General features: G+C 37.0%; 2 protein-coding genes across 3 annotated transcripts; one reads left to right on the forward strand and one right to left on the reverse strand.

Annotated features, from left to right (window-relative positions):
• Positions 1-3,861: 3,861 nt before the first annotated feature.
• Positions 3,862-22,261, forward strand: LOC139818755 (uncharacterized). Its single transcript, XM_071787640.1, has 10 exons — positions 3,862-4,338; positions 4,452-4,545; positions 4,765-5,678; positions 5,850-6,001; positions 6,073-6,488; positions 6,587-6,753; positions 18,911-19,059; positions 19,493-19,544; positions 19,643-19,781; positions 20,035-22,261. The coding sequence occupies exons 2-10, from the start codon at positions 4,461-4,463 to the stop codon at positions 20,937-20,939; spliced, it is 2,979 nt and encodes a 992-aa protein (XP_071643741.1). The 5' UTR covers positions 3,862-4,338; positions 4,452-4,460; the 3' UTR covers positions 20,940-22,261.
• Positions 6,787-18,841, reverse strand: LOC139818756 (uncharacterized). Of its 2 annotated transcripts, none has more exons than XM_071787642.1 (5): positions 17,289-18,841; positions 8,802-9,057; positions 8,396-8,626; positions 8,019-8,164; positions 6,787-7,826 (listed from the first exon to the last, which is right to left on the reverse strand). In XM_071787642.1, the coding sequence occupies exons 1-5, from the start codon at positions 17,292-17,294 to the stop codon at positions 7,527-7,529; spliced, it is 939 nt and encodes a 312-aa protein (XP_071643743.1). In that variant the 5' UTR covers positions 17,295-18,841; the 3' UTR covers positions 6,787-7,526. The 2 variants fall into 2 exon arrangements, with proteins under 2 accessions (XP_071643743.1, XP_071643742.1); XM_071787641.1 differs by lacking the exon at positions 17,289-18,841 and adding an exon at positions 9,314-11,817.
• Positions 22,262-22,811: the final 550 nt, after the last annotated feature.

The raw sequence follows: 22,811 nt of genomic DNA on the forward strand, positions 1-22,811 counted from the left end.
CTTTGATTAGGTCGTCGTGTCGCGCGGGGTGAGTGTGTCTGCGGATCGACATCCACCACCCTGAGAGTGTTTAGGCGATTAGGTCGTCGCGTCGCGCGGGGTGCGTGTGTCTGCGGATCGACACCCACCACCCTTAGAAAGTTAGGTCAGGGTTGCTCGTGGTGGTTTTAGTCGGTAGGCTATGGGCGCGCGATGCCACGCTGAGGGAGGCTCAGGGGATTTCGGTCCTCTGAAGCGCCCCTCGTAACGGTGGTACGCGTGCGCGTAGAATCCGACACTCCCCCTCCCTACCACAGGGCGGGGTGTCTTTCGAAGATTTCCACCACGTTAAAAAAAAAAAAAAAAAAGTAGAGAACAATTTTTAATTCCTTTTAGCAATTACATTTCTATTAAGCGAGAAAGGTCAAGAAACATTTCGACTATATTGCAACAACGTCGTAAATTAATGCAATATAGCCGAAATGGCTTCTTGATTTTTTTTGCTTAATGGATGAAGTCACACTGCATTGCCACGAGTCTCAATGTGGCTCGAGACTCCTATTGACCCGGAGGTGGTGGTGGATTTTGCGGCCAGAGCAGCCTGAAAGAAAGTGGTGAGTGTAATTGATTTTTACGTACTATGTACTTATGTCCAAAAATTTTCTATCTCTTCTGTCTTTACTTAATCGAATCGTTATTTGAATATTTCAGAAAATAACGACGCTGAACGTGACATCGGAGCAGCGAGGGAATCCTGCGTACTGACATTCCCGAGCAGCCTGAGAGGAGGAGGAGGCCTAGGATAGGCATCGGGCATCAACGTACAACACTTCTGGTAAGTGTTACTTTTTATTTTTTTCTAAAATATTATAGAATTCCTTTTTTCGTTTATCTTTATTTAGTTGCTACATTAACCGTGTTTCGAAATATAAATTAGTAAAAAGAAATAATTTGAAAAATTTGATTCAAGTTGATTCTAACGTAGAGATCTTTTTTGGAGAAGTAATTTAAGAAACATTAATCTGAAATGAAAAGATATTCGATGCGCGTGACAATTATTTAATCGATTCGATTATTTTTATGTTACAGAAAATATCCACGCTGGAAGGACCATCAGCTTCGCATCGAGGAAAACACGATGGACATCTCGAGCAGCCTGAGAGGAGGTGGAGGCCTAGGAGAGGCATCGGGCATCGGCGTACTTAACTTCTGGTAAGTGTTATTTTTTATTTTTTCTAAAGATATTATAGAATCTTTTTTTCGTTTGTTTTTATTTAGTTGCTACATTAAACCATGTTTTGGAATATAAATTAGTAAAAAAAAATAAATCGAAAAATTTGATTCAAGTTGATTCTAACGTAGAGACTGTTTTCGAAGATGTAATTTAGGAAAACATTAATCGTAATAACGAATAAGATGTTCGATGTGCGTGACAATTATTTAGTCGATTCGATTATTTTTATGTTACAGAAAATATCCACGCAGGAAGGAGTATCTTCGCATCGAGGAAACAGTAACTCACATCCCGAGCAACCTGAGAGGAGGTGGAGGCCTAGGAGGAGGCATCAGGCGCCGGCGGAGCAACAAGCGGTAAATATAATTTATTTATACATATACACATATTATATCTTATACTGATGGGTCATTTACTTTTTAACCGGATAGTTATTCAGAAAATAAAAGTTAGAGAAAAATAGTTTTATTTTAGAAATTCTATAGAAGCTTATGTTCAATAGATAGAGTATTCTTAAGAAATTACAAAATTATTTCATTAAATTTGCTTAATAAACAATAATATAAAATTTAGTGTTTATATATTGTAGTAATCATTTTTTGAAATATTGACTGTCTCTCTTTCTTGCACCCTGCTTTAATTCGGATTCTACATTTCTTTGTTACAGAATCATCGTAGCGACGTTGCAGAATAACTCCGCTGTTGCACATCGGTCGGTGAGTGATGATTAAAATTTCATAATTGAGGTGCCTAATGAATTTATGACAATTACGTCAAATATATTGCGGTGTCAAGTTATCACAATAAATTATTACATATATTACGTTTCATAGATTCGTTGTCTTAAAATGGAATGACTGGGTCAGATTAGGATTTAACATTTAATCTTGGATAAATCACATAAATTGATTTGTCGTACATTTTGTCATTGTAAATTCCATCCCAAATATCTTTCAGGATTAAGTGTTACATAAATTGGTGCAAGAATGCAATATATAATACGCTTAGAGATGCTTTTAGCTTGCATATATCACGATTTCTTCTTTCTTCTTCTTCTAAAAAGGGCATGTCGTAGGTATTGTTGTCACTTTTCCGCGATGCCGATTGGTTCTCTTGCTGCGCTTACTTCATTTGCAGCTGTCATTGTATATTTTGACAGTTGTGTGTATCAAGGGTTAATAGTGTAATAGTAATAGCATAATGTCAAAGCTAAATAGCGCGCGCAACTAATAAAATCTAATTAAAATCTTTTTTGTTCTTAATCGAGAAAATGATCACTTTCGTAAATTATAGTTTGTACGATATTAAGTAGATTTTGAAAGCTAGTAATTTTAAAATTACTTAATTTAATTTTGTTACAAATGGTCCTTCGCGACGCGGTCGTGTTTCGCGCATCGTGGGAAAAAGCGTAAAATCATTATGCTCATTTGCCGTCTATGATTAGGCGGCAACAGAAGGTGTATTTCTTCTTCTTGTTTTTGGCTTTGCCAGAATGGATTTGGCCATGAAATGGTATAGTCAAACTGGTTAAAGGAGAGAAGATCTACACAAGGTAGGTTGGTGTTGAACACCACCAATTTAGTGTATAATGTGCATCTATAGGGAGGGTAATATTTTTTACACATGTGAACGCGTAATCGGAGACGGGAAAGTGACGTCTCCAGCTTAATCTCAATTAATTGCGAACTTAAAATTTTTTAAACTCCCTTTAAAAATCTTTACTTCTTTAATTTCGGGTATCGCGGTCGCGACTAATTAATATTGATAAAATAAACCAATAATAATAAAACTAAATAAACTAATCATTTCGGGTGGGCAGAAATAACGCGTTAGGTAAATAGAAATATGGTAGAAATATGAAATATTAGGTAGCTATATGAAGATATAGAAATATGCATAGGCGGGGAATATATACATGCATAGAGATATTACTTTGGGTAGGTAGGAACACGAAGGGATTGTAACTCGTACTGTTAATTATATAGGATAATGTAATAAATTAAATTTTAGTAAATTTCAAATATGTTATAGCTAAGTAATATTATATAATATTATTTAATTATTATATTACCATTCATATTATGTAATAAATTTTAAAATTATTACACAATATGTAATTCTATTAAAAATATATTAAAACTATGTAATATTACATCATATTACTTAATTATAATTTGTAATATTATTTATAAGAAAATTATTGTAATAAGGAATTATAAGGAAACGTATAATAAATTTGAAATTGTATGATACTAATGTCGGATATATTATACGAAATCAACAGAAGACGATTAAGATAATAACGGTGTTTATTCTTTATCTATAGAATTTCACATTTTAAAAATTATCGTTAATTATTATAAATTTCACATAAATGTGAAGGTTTGAATCAACGCTCAAATAATAGCTTCTTGCTTGCAAAATTTGAAATTTATCTGAAAATTAAAATTATAAAATTACGTTTATATTTTTCAAAATTATGAGATACAAAATTCGTAATAATTTTAAAGAATGTAATCTTAATTTTGTAATTTTAATTATCGTAATTCTTTATTAATTGGAATACGCAAGATGGAAGCGCGGCCGCCGCGGTCAGAATATCCCCTCCAGCTGGCTAGTTCGGACACGAACCATTAGCACGGACGCAAACCATGTGCGGTTACCGAGCGATACGACGTAGTTGAGTTGCACTTTCTCAGGCGGCGCGTCGGAAAATGCAACACAGCAACAGACGAAAAAGGCCGGGATGGCCTCTCTCAGGTTTCTCTCTGACACAAGACACAAGTTACAAGAAGTTGTCCGCTTGTCCGCTTGTCTCTTCGATCACGCGCACGCGTTTTCCCGCGGATTTCGTTAGATCGGCGATGTGCGGTTTGTGTGTTATTTAACGTGATGTTCGTTTAAATGTGAAAATTGCTCATCCCTCGGCTCGCAACTCCTTCGGAACGCCTTCGCAATTCGCGTGACGAGTGACGACGCGTTCTCCGCACAATCGGCCAGAATTGTTTATTCCGGTTCTCATTTAGGTTATAGCGACGAAACCGCACTGACAGATCTGTCCGTATTGTCCGTAATAACGTTCGTGAGGAATGCTCTAATCTTCCTGGCACTTCGGAAACAACGAGGTAAATTCACGACAGTTTAATTGTCATTCGGCGAGTGCGCGTAGCCTCGTTTTTGTAATTTCAACATTTTTGATAAAAACAAAAAAAACATCAAAGTTTGTATCATGTTCCAGATTTAATAAATGAAAAGTATGGACATTCCGATGGAAGACAACGATTGTGCCGTTGAAGCGGTCATGCCTGTGAAAAAGAAGAAAATGAGACAAGGTACTTTGATTTTCTTATATCGCACACAATGTAGAACACAGTCATTATGTTTATGAGAGGTCTGTTCTATTTATCTGAATTTCTTGCACAGTTTATCTTTCCTCTTTTTCTCTCTTTCGTGAAAAGAAAAAGATGAACCGCGCAAGAAGTTTGGCTAAAAAGAACAGGCCTAAGTACTGTATCATAGTGTGAATATTTATTAGTTACTCGTTATTTCAGCACAACTGCCATTTCAAATGTTAAGTTCCTCCAAGTCGCCAAGCAGTACAGACAATGTGCCTAACAAGAAGAAGAGGAAGGTAATGTCACCTTTGGTAGGATCCAAGAGCCCTAAGGTGGTAAAACTTGCAACAAAAGAGAACTTGGTCAGGAATGTACATGAGAAGGAAGGAGAAGAAAGAAAGTTGAACAGGAGCAACGATAGCGTTGAAATAATAACATCCGATGATGAAAAAAAGGACCTGGAGCAAAGCGATCAGCAAAAGACCAATAAAGGAGATAGTACGCCTAAGAGGAGTCTGAGAAAAAAAAAGAAACTGGATAGATCTCAACAGAATCTTGGTGCCTTAACTAAGTTCCTCAAAAAGACAGACAAAGAGGTTGAAGAAAGTGATGTTAGTCATGACAATAATTTATCTGAATTTAAAGATGATAAGGACTGTCAGGATACATCTGTACACAAGGAAAAAAATGAAATCTGTTTGAATGAAGGTTCAGGCACATCAGTCATACGATCTGAATTACAAGATGATAAGGACTGTCAGGATACATCTGTACACAAGGAAAAAAATGAAATCTGTTTGAATGAAAGTTCAGGCACATCAGTCATACGATCTGAATTACAAGATACATCTCAACTAAGCGAAACAGATGATCGTGTCGCTAATAAGGATGTAGATTCTTCTCTTCAGGAAACAGACTGTAATATTACTATTTTGTCTTCGGATAATGAGGCTTCAAGCGAGTTGGATAAATCAATATCGAGTACAAGTAAAGAAATAACTGATAAACCTACAACTCCTGTTACTCCAAAAACTGACAAAGATATGAAGAATAAAAAATTAACACCGAAACAGTTAGAAAAGAGAAAGGAAATTGTTAGAAGAAAGGAGGAGAAGCAAAGATTAAAAATGGTATGTATGTATTGTACATGGAAGATTTAAATTTTATTTTTATTTATTTATGAAGAGAAAAATGTATTAAATTAGAAATTTGATTATATTATATATATATATATATATATATATATATATATATATATACACATACGTCATTTCACTTGTATTTTATTTTTCATGTGCCAGGAGAAAGAAAAAAAACGGGAGGAAGAAAAAGCAAATCGGCGAAGGGAGAGAGAAGAGAAACAGAAGGAAAAAGAAGAAAAAGAGAGAATAGAAAAAGAGCAGAAGAAAAAGGAAAAGGAATTAAAGGAACTTAAGAAACAAATGGAGATCGAGTAAAGAACTATTGTATTTTATTATGCATTTTATGTTGTATACTTTTATACTAAAAGTAACTTATTTCTAGACAAAAACAAAAAGAAAAGGAAGCGAAAGAAGAAGAACGGAAAAAGCGAGAAGAAGAGAAAAGAAAGAAAGAAGAGGAACGACTGGAAGCCGAACGCAAGAAGCAGAAAGCTGCCTCAAATTTTGCTAGCTTTTTCGTTCCCAAAAAGCAGGAGGTTAAATCGACGGACGAAGAGAATGTAATTAAAGTGAAAAACTTTATGCCTTTTGAAGTAAAGGCTGACATGAAAATTGCGCCGATTTGTCGAAGAAAGTTGAATGAAGACGAGAAATTATTGTTAGATAACAAGTGCAACGTAGATTTGGATAAAACCGAATTGTATCTTGAAGATATTAAAAGAAGAAGAATCGTGCCGCGAACTTCCTCCAAAACATGGCCGCTCGAAGCAAAGGAGGACGATGATATCATTCTACTAGGTAAAAAAACACGTTTGTAATAAAACTGCGTTTATATTACAAATCTTTTGGTATTATTTGTTAAATATTTTAATGAATATAATTGATTGTTTGTACAGACGAAGACAACGTCGGCAGTTCTAACATAATAACGGACACGCATAACTTGGAGAAGCACCGACCGAAATTATTGCAATTTAACGAAAATCGCCGTCCTCCATACTGGGGCACGTGGCGGAAACGAAGTAACGTTCTAAATTCCCGGCGACCGTTTGCGAGAGACAAGGTAAGAATTAATATTAATTAATAAGATGATTCTTACAAATGTTTCTTAAGGGTTATTTCGAGACGTTAATTATTGAATAATGTTTATTAAAACAGCTACTATTTGTGCACATATTCTGGCTTTGATAATTACGATCATGTAAAACTGTTAATTTTTACAAAAGATATTTTGAATTGAAGAGTTTTTACGAAAAATAAGATACATAATAATGCATTTATAGTAATTTTGTCATTATTTTATATAACGCTTATAATTTTATTACGTTTTTATCGCACTTTTTTAACGTTAACTGCTAATAGGGACTTGTTACTAATATTAGGTTGAATATCTCATTCAATTTAATGTAACCCTTCCATTTATCACACGCTTCTGTTTCTTTTTTGCAATCGAAACAATTTTCCAGCATACATTACAAAATGTATATATTATAAATTTTTCGATTTTAACACAATATTTATGACACTATTTCATTAGAGTTAATACTAGCGGTTTTTGAAAGATAGAGGAATGCAAGTGTATTAAGCATATTTTAAGAATCCAATGAGGGTTAGCCGCCGAAAATATTAAGACCCACTAATCTATATCTACATATAGTATTAATTTGGCACAAGTCATACCTTCTTACATTTATATATATAGAATCAGTTTAAGTACTTTATTTGTTAATTTATATAGAAACTATGCTGCAGCATTGTTTCATGTTCTTAGTGATAAACTTTGGTTCATTAATTAGGAGGAAATTCGAAAAGACACGAGAGGCAGGCGTAGGTATCTTAGATTTCCGATGGTAAAACATTTATCTTGCTGCCACGTAGTCCTCTAGCTCCATGGAACAACGGGTAGGCATTTTTCCGGTGCACTTTACGATGCTTGGCTAAATGATCGCTACGCGCGAATCTTTTCGAGCACATCTCGCACGGGTACGGTTTAATGCCCGAGTGCGATCGTCGATGCCTCGCCAGCTCGTCCGATCGACTGAAACGCCATACGCAACCGGCCCAAGTGCACGCGAACGGTTTCTCGCCGGTGTGTCGTCGTAAATGAGCCTTTAAATGAGACGCCTTGGCGTATACCTAAAATGAAAAGAAAAAGATGTTATATTTTAACTAGGACTCTTAAGAGCCAATCTAAAATTGGTCATATCATTAATTTTCCATGAAAAACTTGATTATTTTTATTTCCTAAAGAGCTACGTGCTAGAATATTTAGTAAAATAGCCGATAAAATGGTAATATAATAAATAAATCTCGTATCAAGATTATTACTTTTAAGCACCCTTGGTAGGTACATGGGAAGCATCGGTCTTCGGACGCATTTGCTAAGCTACGATTGGTGTAATCGTGAGTTGCTAAAGCGGCAGTAGCTGCTGATGAAATTAAGAGACTGTCGTCTAACTGGTTGTTGTTATAATCTGTAATTGAGACGCATGTTAATCATCTTGACATATGATCGTTGAAATAACGATGCACATTTTAAACGGCACGGTATCTTATTCTCAAGTAACAGACGCGCTCGAAGAATGAATAGATATTTCTTTGTATCACAATCACAATTGAAAAAGAAATTCCCGTTGCTTTAATACTCCGATTAAATACTTCGACGCTATTCTCCGATCTTCTTGTAGTAGAATGTACACCCGTACCTATCGTATTTGTTCCTAATGTGTTTTCCAACGCTCGTAAATCGATGCCGAGTACTAGCAACGGTTCCTCATATTGTGGCATCTGTTGCGGATTCGGCTGGGGCGGCAAATGCAGAAATCCTTCGCACCCTGCGGTGCACAGTGGCGTTCTTTCCGGTAGACCGGAGTCCCAGCTCTTTTCCAGACACCAATCCAGCTCCGAATCCAATTCGCCCAGTTCGCTCAAATAACCTGTGATTATTAAGAGAAGTCTTGAGTAAGAAGATAACGCGCTTCTGACCGCGTAAAGTCCAACTTTTTTCGTAATGAAAATCTGAGCAAATCCTCTCGCGATGAACGGGAATAATACTGTATTATCTTGAATTTAGTTGCATTATCGTATATTTGTGCATGAAAAAAGGAGTACCTGAAGATGTGGGCGTATTGGTGATCGACCAGTCGTTCCAAGACGATTGCGGAGAACAAGTTAAGTCGGTGTAGCAATCTGTCGGATTTGTCACGTTTAACTGGCTGTCGAGTATCCCGAAATCATCGCTAAGCGGAGTCGCGCACGAGACCTCGTAATCGTTAGGTAAATTCGTTCTGGTCGGGGAAAATAGCTGTCTCTCGATGCTGGTGTCCGTCGTCAGGCCAAGAGCGGAAAACAGTAGTTCGTCCGTCATCTGTAGACGGAAATAAATAGGTGTTTTTAAACTGCTTCAAGGCTAAACTTAATATCGACGATGAATCAAACACTTAACTCTCGTGTTAATTACAGTTCTGATAGAACCAATAATTCCATTAAACAGATGATTGTACGGAATTTAATTTTTATGTGACACAAGAAATAGATATATGTGCATGCAGTTAAGCATGATATTGCCGAGCGCAAAGTAAATACGTAATTTAATACGACATTGCGCTGCGTCGTGTACTCACATCGAATGTCATAGCTTCCTCGATCATGATGCCGAGAGATTAAACTAGAGTTGGAGTCGATCTCGGAAAATGCGTTTTTCATACGGAATGATGACCAAAACTTTCAGAATAATGATTATCTGACGTTTACCTAATTGCTCCCAAAATCTCAGCCGTGTTTCGACATGAGAATCTGTTTACTGATCATGACTTCGCATGGAGCTAACAAAGACAAATTTTGGCGACTGCTCGCGGTATGTTAACACGACAAATCAGACTAAGAATCACTTGTATCAGATCATAATCCCAATCTTGTAAAATTTGTCTTTATGATGGAGAACCGGTATCGATGTCGCAGAGTCTTCTTTTTACGGGCGATCGAGAGATTTGGAGGTCTCTAAAATGCGGATATCTACGATAAAAGCCAGCGACAGAACGTCGTGGCGAGTACACCTTCGAAATCTCGCGCGCGTTCGAACGAAATCGGAAATGCAGATCCGCTCGTCGCGACCGATCGGTAGTCGTGTCGAGACTGCAACTGGTGGTCGAATTCTCCAAGCGGGAAGACGTCGACGAGAGCGTGTGACGAGAGTGCGTGTGGCACACGGCTCCCTTGAGATAAGCTAGCCTGTGCCACCCGGCGCCGTCGCCGCGCTCCCCAGGGACCTCGCGATCGCGCACGTCGGTCGCCGGTACGTCCCAGAACGCCGACACCACCATCCTCACCGGAGATCCGTTGTTGGTTTTATCCTCTCCCGGCTCGCATTAGGGATGAAATTAAATATCTTGCGATAGCCGCGAATTTTCTTTACGGCCATTTGGGAAAATTCTCCCGAGGCTTAAAAACGAAGAGACATCAATTTTCTTTGACAGCTTTCAAGGTTGAAATAGAATATCAAAATAGAGAAAGATAAGACCAATGTGGTCTCAGAAAACAAAAATGTTTCGAAAGGGTTAGACACAATAACAAGTGTGGATCGGATTATTTCGATTTCAAGAGTTTTTCGTGACAATTCTACGTTATACCTAAATTCCTAAATAACCAGTATTTAAGAAATTGATCATTTAACCTTGTGATTTTTGTATATATATAAAAAGAAAGTCGGTGTCAAATTCTGGGATTTCGAGCACTACTCAATTCGATTCCTCTCGTTGAAATATAAGCTGTCAAACTTGTGGCACCTACTTGGTTTGGAGTTAGGAAAACGATTCTTTTTACAATAAACTGGGCGATCGTTTTTACTATCATCACTCGAGTCTCACGAAACGAAACTCGACTGTTAAAGTTGGCTTGCGATCGATACACGCAATCGAACTTGATCCCATCCCTATAGCGATCGGACAGTTAGCCCGTTTATTTACGGTCCCCCGAGATGCAAATTAATCGGACAGCGCGCCGGATGATCGCGATGCTTGGATGCTGGCTATCAGCGCTGATTTCGCCGAACGAATCGCGTCGCGCCGCCGCACGGATTCGGGAAAGAGGAAAAGAGAAAGAGAGAGAGAGAGAGTCTCCCAACCCTCTCTCCTCGTCTTCGGGGATGTCTCGAGGATGCCGTCGCGTTGTCGTGCACGTGGCTGCCAGATATATTGACGATTTCAATTCATGATGTAATCCGAGGAGAGCAGGCTGCCTGGGCCCGTTCCGATCGGTCGTACATACACACGCATGGAAGTATCTCGAAATATCGTGACTCTGGGAACGTTAAGGGAATTTTCAACAATTGAATGACGGCTCTGCTAGATGACAAATTTATTGCTATAAAAATCCGCAAAAATATTTAGGACGGTATTACGTATGGATTTTTAAATGTGCATTGTTGCATGTGCGCATAGAACACATGCGTACACTTGCGAAAGGTTAAAATATATAGATGTATACGGGAAAAATAATGTATTAACAGTATTAGCTTATAGCAGTCTAATTGAAAATAATTTTATTAATTCAGTAAGAGTATTGATGAAACGTAACATTTTATTAACAAACGTAACATTTAATTACAAGAATATGACGTTTTTGTTTCATTAATACTGTTATTGAATTAACAAGATTTTAATTGGACTGCTGTTGGCTAACGAGATATGGAATTGTCTTTCCCGAAAACTTTTCAGATATCTCGTACTCGCCAAAATTCTCGCTTGTCTCTCGCATAGAAACCAATGTTGTTAATACTTTGCGGTTCCATGTCAGGTTCTACTTGGTATAATACGTTGTAATAGCCTATCACATAATTCTTCAAAAATTCGAATTTGTATGCGATAATAATTGACAAACCTTATTTTTCGGATCTCTAAATTCTTCTAAGTAATAAAAGTTCTGTGGCTTATGTTAAATCAACCGGTTAAATAAAATTAAAAACGAAATGCTTGATCTTCGTTTATTTACAATAGTTTGAATCGCAAAAGGTTAAGAAATAGAAATTTTTTCCAAAATTTTAGAATTTTTTCAAGCGATTACGTATAAAATTAGAACATATCCTTTTATGTACATATTTATATTGTCTTTACATTGTTGCATACATTTATAAAACATATGTTACTGGTGGAAGTTTAGATATGCGCACAAATATGACTGGAAAATATGTCGTAGAGTAACGAAAAATAACCGATACGGTTTTTTTTATTAAAGCATGTTTATGGGTTGAAATAACCCCTCGAAAGAAATTCCTCATATTTGATTACGAGTGAATATCTTTTGTATATCGTGAGATATATGAAAAAATGTTTAGACAAAAAGGTAACGATATTAAGTGACCTCTGTAATAATATATTTAGATGTTTTAATATACTTTTGCAAAAATAACATTGAAGGGTGGAGTTATGTTAAAAAATTGATATTTAAAAAAATCTAAATATACGATTACAGAGGTTACTTAAAGATGTGTGTCGCTATAGCTATATGTAGTATAATTTTGTTTTCTTGATTAAACAGTGTAGAGCTAATCTCAGAAATTATTCATAAACAACATGGTATCATTGGGACAGAAAAAGCGTAAAAATCGCAATTTTATCCCATTTTTGTACTTGATATTGTTTAAATAAATCATTAAAAGATTGAAGAAAAATATAACCAGAAAATCTTAAAAAACCGTAATTGCAATTCTCGATGTCATAGAAATGTATCATAAAAATTTCATTCATTTTTACCGTACATGAGCAGAGATACATATTATGATATTTACATGGGAAGTATATCTATACCTGTAACTTTTAAAGCAAAAATCTCAGAAACGGGTCGGACAATTGATCGCAAATTTAACACAGGTTTTTGGGATATATAAGTGCACAATCTCTGTAAATTTCAGCTTTATCCTGTTATTTTGACATAAGCGACATACATTTTGAATACCCCGTGACCTTTTTGTCTGAAACATTTTTATATATACCTTACGGTTTCAGAGATATTTACTCATAATCAAATATATATATGGAATTTCTTTTCAGGGGTTGTTTCAACTCCTAAACATGCTTCGAAGCTGCTAAAAAAATATGCGTGTTTGTTATTTTTGCTATTGTACGATATGTTGTACATATCTAAAACCCTTTAAGATCGTTCCAAATGTGTCTCTTGTGAGACATTATCCTTTCCAAACATTCCCAAGATATCTCATAGGGCAAACTTGGGTAAGATGGCCATAGAGGAAAGACGGCCAACTCATGTTCATTCGATCATGCATGGCGAGCTAGATTGAGAGAACATGGGTTGGCCATCTTTCCGCTATGGCCATCTCTTACCTGAGTTTACCCTATTCGAAAATATTCAAGATACGAATTTTCTCTCGCATAGAAATATATGTTAATAAGAAATATAAATCTTTTTATAGTTTTTTGTAGAATGTTTTCCAGCGATTACATATAGAATTAAAATATTTTCGTTCTTTTGTGAGAACGTTTGTATTGGTTTTTTACATATAAAAAAAATTATACAATTCAGAAATCATTGATTATTGATGAAAAGTATCACATTGCAGCGATAGAACGTCCAAATTTACATCAGTTGTTTTCCGATTGCGAAAATGTTTCGATAATATCGGCCGCGAGCTGTTGATTCGGGTGGAATCTTCCCGAATTACATTACCGTCGAGAAAAAGAAGAAATAAAGAGCAAAGCGCGAGTGATCATTTCGCACACAGCGCGTTGTGTTTAAGCTATAGAATGCGACACGGAACCCGATAAAGGTGTCTCACCCGAGACCGATCGCCATTAGGAGTTCAATCGCTCGTTTATCGGTGCGAGGTTGACCTTAGATATACAACGTTGCAATGTATTTGATGATTCGGGCTTGAAACCACGGTTGATCGGAAAACAACACGACATAAGGTGAGATTAATCCGACATCAGACTATATAAGATTCTGCAGAGACTCCGTTTATCTCTTGGTACTCTTTCAATTCGCCCCGGATTGATCTTGACGCGATTGTGAAGGAACTAAAAAGAAATAAAATGATGAATTTCTGTGTTCTGTACAATACTCTAGTATAATACTCCATAAAAATTTATAAAAATAGGAATTTAAACAAAAACGACGTAAGATAATTCAGTCGCTAATACCACTCTATTAACGCGGCCTATTACTATAAGTCGGATCAAATTCAGGTCATTTGTGCCAGAGGTACATATATCATCTCGCAGTCTCTATATTCTTGGATATAGTCGGCGCTCTCAAAGAGCCAATGGCATGTAAGACACCCTGCCTGTAATATTAAATACGTAGTAAACGGTCTTCGGGATTAAACATTCTCACGTGTTGCGGCGTCTTCTGCATTCTGAAGAGATGATAAACGCTCCTACGCTATCCTTACGTCAATCTTGAGATTATACGATCAGCGGTGTCAGTAATAATTTTTCAAAACTGTGATTCTAAGAAGCTTTTACAAGATAATTGCATTAACCGTTACAAGCACGTAGAAATAAAAACGTTTGTTTTTTTATACAATGTTATGTATTGTGTATACGAGACGAGTAATTTGTAGTTGTAATTTTTGTCGCTTTTTTATTTCCACGAGAATTCGGCGCCTGTTGGCGTAGATATTCGGTTTTTAGATTAGGCAAGCGGCGCTAAAAAAGGTATAGTTATCACGGTTTACGTGGTGCGTTATGAAAAACAGACCACGACTCAGTGACGACACGGTGATCCATCGGCGGCACGTTTATCTGGCGGATTTATTTTATTATCTGGCGAGCGCGAGCGATCCGATATATCTTCGCGAGTGCTCGGATCCGTTGCACTCGCGTCCGTTTCGAGAATGAAGCCGGGGAGAAAAAGGAAAAAAAGGCTCAAGAGGAAAATAAAATTATTCTCCTCTGAGAGAGGCGCTCTCTACTTTAAAGTTACGTTATTATGTTATACGTAATTCTTAAGTATCTTTACGGCAGTCCAAACCACGTGAGAGAGCCAAAGAAAACATCTAACAGATAAAGTGCGCCTGAAATTAAAATGTTTCTTAAAAGCTCTTTTCAAACATCTCACTTTGGCTTTTAGAAGCATGTGCAATAATCGAGTTTTGAAAGATATCGGGTCTCAAGTAAAATAATAAAATAGATACATTATATGTCTATATCTATGTCTATGATATGGAGTAATAACATAAGAACATACAGAATAATGATATAAATGATAATAAATAACGTAACAATATATAGAAAGTATATAACAAAACACGGTTGATTAAAGGTTTTAACAAAAAAAAAAAGAAACTGAAGAGATAGAGATACCCATAGTTATATCGACATCTAATCCGCTGGCACGCACGGATATCGGATTGATTTCGTGTTTTATTGCGTTCAGAGGAACGATATCTCACACTGACGTTCGTATACGCTACGTAATATTCCGCGAACATCGCGCTTTCGCAACTCACGTGCGCAGCTTTAACCCTTTCAGTATACCGGTGCGCCATATATCAGGTATCAATTTTCATCGGCTGCCCGTATATCGCATCGCAGGTTCTTGTCAGCCGGCTCGATTTGATTCTCTCTGAAGGTTGAATCGAAACTAACTTAAAATATCTTTTTAGCGATACTTTTTGTGAACATTTGGAGTTGGAGAGGGGGGGTACAAATGCTCCCTCGTTCGAGTTTGGAATTCGAAAATTCCGTTCGAACGTATATTATTTTTCCTTAAGTTTGTTAAATCTTTTTGTTAAGATTCACTGAATTTAAGCGGACTCTACTTTTGTCAAACATTATATGAAACATTTTATGAGAAAGGATTCGCGTTATCTGTCTTATATTGCAGATGGCACGAATGTACACTTTCAAAAGTGACATCATATACGCTTCTTAACGTGTATACTGCAATTAACGTATCAGCTGATGATTGGCAATAGTCCGTTTCGCGTGAAATTTATGCGTTCGGCGATAACACGCGCGTTTATCTTGCGAGAGACGCATTTTCGATCCTGCGTCACTATGAGCAGTACGAAACGCTGTTGTGCGCGTGCCATCTCATTTGGGAAATTAAAAACTCGATCGCGCTTATTAAGTGGGTCGTTACATTTTACAGGAAACGTGATTAATAGCTCCAACTATTTAACATCAGTTTAACGAATAGTTTTACGCGCGGGAGTAAATTTTTAAAAGACTATATATATTAATTAATTCTTTTAATGTGATATCAATGTCTCTTTTTAAACATTGCTTTTTTTATAACGTTTAGCCCATCGAATCGCAATTTTACAAGCTCCTACAATGTTAAATTTGTAGTGTCGAATTATACTCTCAGTTCGAGTTTTTTAAACCATCCTTATAGGTCGCCACTGCTCCTACTCAGTATGTCGTTAATTTAACTAAAACAATGTTAATTTAATTAAACCAAGGAAGTTAAAATAATACTGTTTTGTGCTAAAGTAATAAATTTCTACACACATGGTAGTTAAAAATAACAAAATGCTATTTAACTTAAGGTATCGGTTTAAAAATTGCATCCTTTAATATTTAACAGTACAAGTGTGCGACATGTCTGAATCTTGCGGTTAGGTTAATTTGAAATTATAGAGCCGATCATCGTTCTACGGTGATGACAGTTCACGTGAAGCAGCGGTCTCCAATTTCCAATGCGGAGCGGACGCCATATCGTCACGCTAACTCGGTAACGAAGTGCAGGAAGTCTGTCGATATTCCCCGAAATATTCGGGGAATAAATCAGTTCGATTGCCGGGCCGCCTAATCTACGGTGAATCCACGACGAGGAGCACCGGTCGTAATCTTAATGGGGCATAAAACAGCCATTACAGATGGCCCGCCGGGCGACAACACGCTGTAAATAATGTACGACGCTTCGCAACATGTAGCGGCGCGCAACGTCGGGCGCATCCATCGCACCCTCGGGCCGATAACTGCGCTTTTCTTCTTGGGCGTGTTGCATCCTTTCGTTCGGCGCGTGTGTGCGTGCGTGCATGCGCATGTACGCGCGAAGGGTGCCTTCGGTGATGGTGCAGGAGATCTGTTCTCAATTCTTCACGCCTCTAATCAGAATGACTGTGACACCGAATCAATTTCAGTGGTAAAAAACAAATGCTGATTGTAAATTGTAAAATCAGTTAAAAATATGAATGACCCAGTCATTAAGTAACAATAATTTTGATTTAATTTCCACACAATGTTGGAAAGTACCATGATGCTCGTGATAGTCACAATTATTCTGATTATATCCGAAAGATTCTCGACGCGTTTTGCAGTTCGCATACTGGTTAATTCTATTTCTTTCAATTGCGGATTTTTTCGTTAATTTTTAATGACATTTCAATACATATATATATATACTTATATATAAAATTCCGTCTCAATCAATTTTGTTAAAGTACATTTGAAGTTGCGTTGTTTTAAATCGCTTGTAATTAAAAAGTGTTTTGGGTGTGTGCGTAATTAAAAAGTGCTTCGATGCATCGGTTTGAAAATGATAAAAAAATCCGCGATTGGAAAGAAATATGTTTTGGGATCTGGGACACTTTATTCTTGATAATAAATTGTACCCTTCGCGAGACGTCATACGTACCTTCATACTGCTGCCAAAAGCTGCTTGAACTCTTTCTCCTTCTCCTCTTTTTTCCCCTCTTTTGTTTATTAGCGATGAACCGACGATTGTTTTTGTGTTACTCGCCTCAGCGACGAGTGTATCAATCGCCCGTGAGATTACGTTTCTCTCCGATAATAAATTAATGTCTCGAGAAGAGTCTTGTAATTGATGCTCACGTAGGGATGAAATCGACGTTGATTTATCGAACAAAGAATATCTCGCGCCGCGGCGCAAAGAGAAAAGAGGATCGGAGAGAGGGAGAGGGAAAATTTATCGACTTTTCGGCGAGGGATAGCGCACTATCGCGATGCGTTTTATTACCGTTGCGAACTAATTGATTTTAATTATATTCCGGGAATTATCGCGCTTTGTGTTGGACACGCCACGACTATTGTCGCTTGAAAAGAAACTATGATAAGCGCTACGCAATAACGATAATTAATTCAAACGCGCATTTGATTCGTTCCGTTAACCCGAAACGCCGCGTACAACGCAAATAAAAGTAAAAAAGTGTCGTAAAAATAGCTACTCCAGGATGCTGTCACGAACGCGCAGGTGAAAATAGCTACTTAACAAGCTACCAAGTTGCACGCGAATAACGAGCGGTATATTGTTCGGTATATTCCCGTTCACTGGGCGCAAAAATATGCCGATGTAACACCGCGGAACATCTTCATACTTCTCGCGATGATATAATCACGTCACACTCGTCCAGTGACCAATACTTCGACTGGGAAGAGCATTACGATATTTTCGCGCGACGAGGATATATCTTCTCTCTCGTATCGGTGGCTACGCGAAAACAATCGGGCAGCATTTATTAACACCGAGGCCGTCGCGGAAAAAACGAACGTTGACGGACTTAAATCTACATTTTTGATAGGACGTTCAACGGCTGACTACAGCTTCGTTACTAAGAGAATCCGGGGAATGCGTGCGGTCCGGCTCGTCGGAGATGATTGCAAAGCCGAGATATCGCTCGTCGAGGAAGTCGTTTGATATCGTCAACGTCCTGCTTGTGACGAATTGAGATTCCGTCGCGGTCGTGACCACAAAATTGAGATAAATCAGTCAATGACAATGAAAAACTACGATAGCACGAGAACACGGTCGTCGAATTGTCTAAATTAATCGAAAGCGTTCATGCGAATGTCATTCATTTAGAAACACACGAATTGTGAGATCGATGCGAATCTTTATCTATACTCACTGCAATGCAGGATCATTCTTGATATAATTGGCAAAAAGTAGTTTGTATAAGAAATAATTAATTCGAAAGTGAATAAATCACATTAACTTCGCCAGTTAAATTTAATTATTTAAATGAGGTGCTTATATATAAGTATTAAAGGATACATCAATTTATAAGGACCAAATTATTTGGTTAAAAGAGCGTCTTAACGATAATCGAATCAAATCAAGGTCGTATTGTCTTGATGATCATATCTCCAGAAGAGCCGATTGATATTTCCATTGCTGTAATTCGAAAGTGCAGAATAAAATCGTTAAATAAAACTTTATATTCATAGGAATTAATAGTATGAAAAATATGGTCTGTTTTCTGTTAATGTCTACAAGAAACACATATGTTTTAATTTCAGAAATGGTTCGATTATGAAATTGATTCCGATGACGAATGGGAGGAGGAAGAGCCTGGCGAGTCTCTCAAAGGATCGGATGACGAGAAGGACGAAGAAAATCCGGAAGACGACGAATATGATGTCGACAATGAGTTCATGGTGCCTCATGGGTAAGTGGAATCGGTTAAATTATATTGAAATTATGCATTTATATGAAATTATAAATGCACAAACGAGATATATTTCGAAATATATATTGCAAAGATATTTCTTTATGTATTACAAACAATTTTTTAAATAGCCTAAATAACAAAATACAATATTAATTTGTATATATTGTTGTTTATTAAAATTAATCTTCAACAAAAGAATTCTTTTATAGAAATGGAAATTACAATTTTAGAAAGAGTCTATAAGAACTCATCTCGCTACTAGAAAATTAAATCTGAATCAGAATGATTAAGTTCATCACTTTTGGTCCACTGCACGTCTTAAGTGCAATCTTAAAATTACATAAATAAATTCTTAATGTTTGTATCTTCTGGTTTTTGCGCGTCTGTGTGAATCTTTCAAAAATTAAATGAGAAAACGTTTGCAATTTAGGTATCTGTCCGATGAAGAAGCGCGAGCTGACGAGGAGGAGATCGAGGATATGGTAAGTAGATTATAACAATGGATGTTAAGAAAAGTTATTACGTATAAAATTTTTATTTTGAAATACAGATCAGTGGAAAGCATATGTTTTTGTTACAGTCACCACAAACACAAAAGATGAAATTGAAGTTATTGGGAGAGCAATTCGAAGCCGAAAGAAACGCGAAGACGTACAAACTTAAACCGAAAATAATCGGTTGTATCTGGCAAGGATCCGAAAATTCATTTCCGGAATCTGGTGAGTATATATTTTATTTACAGATATGTATACTATAGACACATATATCTGTTATACATATATATAATTATATAATGTTATATATATATATATATATATATATATATATATATATATATATTATATATAATATATTAATAATTTATATAATATATATATATATATATATGTATATATATAAATATATTATAAATTATTAAATATTATTCTATTGTTATCTATACTTAAAATCACATATTCAAATTTGTTTCAGTCCCCCCAAAGGTCAAAGAATTTTTGTCGGCACGGCAAGCTTGGGTCAACAACATACCGATAATATTTCCGTCGGCATCACCGGAAGAAGATATTTCGACTAACGCAGAATGCAAGACTCCTACCCATCAATCTGTGAGAGGAGCAAAGAAGACCAAGTTTCCCGATGAAGCTTTGCCCGATCTGATTCGATTGGTGCACGGGAACAGACACGGTAGACATGGTCTTATGAGGGAGTTCATGACATTCTGGAGCAAAAAGGGCGGAAGCCATTTATCGAAAGTTAGCGTATTGTCGAAAATTAATGAAATCGCTGATAGGATAGCATGTCCCGAAGAGGGACCAATGCATCTCAAATCCTGCTGGTATGTCCCAGAGAACATCCGGAAACAGTATCTTCCCGATGTTGAGCTATCGTTGCCAAATCGTTGGAAATATATTTTGACGCCAAATCGGAAAGACGACACTCAAATTGCCGATAAAACTGAGAAAGAAGAAAGAGATAAAGAAAAAGAGAAGAAACACGTACCACTTATTACTCAATTCACTAAAAAAATTACACAGGAGGAGATGAAGAAACAACTGGCAAAATCTGACCAGGAAGAGGCGAAGAAACAGTCGACGTCGAAACTCGACCAAGAGGAAACTCAGAAACAATCGACAGCGAAACTCGAGCAAGAGGAGACCAAGAAACAGTTGGCATCAAAATCCGATCAGATTTCCGTCCCACCGAAATTACCCCCGCTACAAAGACCTCCTAAACGGGCGACTTTAATCTCCGTAGGAAGGGGGGAACAATTTCCGGAAGGATCTCGACAGAATATGTTAGCCAAATTCGTCGGTCTGGATAAGGAGAAAGAGGAACCATTGAACAGCAAAAAGATGGTCGATTCAGACAAAGTATGATTAAATTCGTTGAAAATAATTATACGAATAAGACGAATCAAAAGTTAGAATTGACTGATAAATCGTAAAACTTTCGCAATGAATAAGTAGCGAAAAAGAGACTTTGAGAGCAGATATAATAATTGTTGATGGCCGGCATGTAGAAAAAACAAACGATTGATTTGGAAAATGAAGCGGAAATGATAGATAACTAGATAAATAAATAGTTGCAGGCAAAGACTATTACAAGCGTATAATAACCCAATTAAGAATAGCGCAGGACATAAAAAAGGGGAAAGCACCGTTTTTCTGTTCGCGTAAATATATCCATTTATCACTCTATTTAGAAAGGCATCTATATTTAATCGATTATTGATTTATTAATGATATACAATTTATGTGTTAATTAATACTTCTTTACATGTACAAAGCTTTAACGAGTAGTTTTTATTACGTCTCGTAATTCGAATATCACATTTCGTAAAATAAGATATGTTTATATATAAAAACAGACGTCGTTATTTTGAAATAACGACCTTACATCATATTCTAAGAACGCTTTAAGCATTATACATATATAGATATTTACCTATATATGACTATCCAATTAATCAAACGAAATGCTTTTAACTGTCAAAATTTAATTTTTTTAGGAATCGACCATCGAATAATCGTAAGTCTGAAAATTGTCAAAATGTACTCGTGAACTAGTGTTAAGAAGGTAAGGACCAATTTCGCTACTGCCCTCATTATGTTCTATACATTGTATTTTATTGAGATTGTCTCACTCGCAAAAATAGCAATCTTAATCAAATTGCGCAATAACTGCCAAATAGTTACATAGATTTACCAGTTATTTACTGTATGTAAAACTTAAGAGCTTTTAATTCGATTTGATACGAGATATATATTCTTGTAATTAGCTAGGTTATAAAACTTACAAAAGCGAGAAATTCTAAAAAGACACAAGAGTTATAGCTAAAAAACACCGATCCGTTTTTTTTCAAATTTAGTCAATAAGGTATAACTATTTCAGACCAAATTTTGTTTCAAATTTTCAAAAACGTTTGTACATTCGTCTGAAGTGACTATCCACTTGGATTATCCAATTAAACTAGTAGTAAAATATTCGTAACATTCTATTTTGCTCGAAAATTGCAACACAGTCGAAAACCGCAAAAGTTCCTTATTTAATAAACTTTGAATGCCTGTGCCTGTCGATTGGAAATGTTATCAAAGTAGCACGTTTCGTGCATACTTATTTTTTACAAGAGCTTTGTTGCGCGAGTTAATGTTTGCTAAATAAAATATATTTTATATCAATAAAAAAAAATTCTCTTTTTTATCACCGCGTAATGAAGCGGGTTCACTCACCTTGTACCCACAGGAACGGCAAGAACTCGTTTTAGAGAGACGAGAGGATACTGTCGTAAATAGCAGACCGATTTCGGAGGTAATCTGCAGCCGTGCCGATGTTTGCCGGAGCACAATCCTTTTTTTTTCTCGTGAGACGGTTCGAAGGCTCCAATTGACAAGTGCGGAATCGGACAGGCGCCGCGCCGCCGCCGCCGCGGAAAGAGATCCGTTTTTGGGGGCACCTCGGGGAAGATTCCCTCGCGATTCCGCTCGCGGGGCGAACCGACGAGGGGAAAAGGAAGAGGTAACGCCATTCGGGGAGGAAGTTTTACAGTCGGTAGTTCGGGGGGCCCTTTCGTACCTCCGGGGTGTACCGGTCGACCGCGGCATATGGCCGGAATAACGAAAGGGCGCTCTCCCCGTGATTGCGGTAATTATCGAGTCACGTTACGAGATCCGTGCCGTTAAGATCTGCAGAAAGCTGCGTGAGGGGCTGCGGACGGGCACGAGGGGACCGTGCGTAACGCTCGGGAGAGA

The sequence above is a fragment of the Temnothorax longispinosus genome, chromosome 9, assembly GCF_030848805.1.
Source record: "Temnothorax longispinosus isolate EJ_2023e chromosome 9, Tlon_JGU_v1, whole genome shotgun sequence".
NCBI lineage: Eukaryota > Metazoa > Arthropoda > Insecta > Hymenoptera > Formicidae > Temnothorax > Temnothorax longispinosus.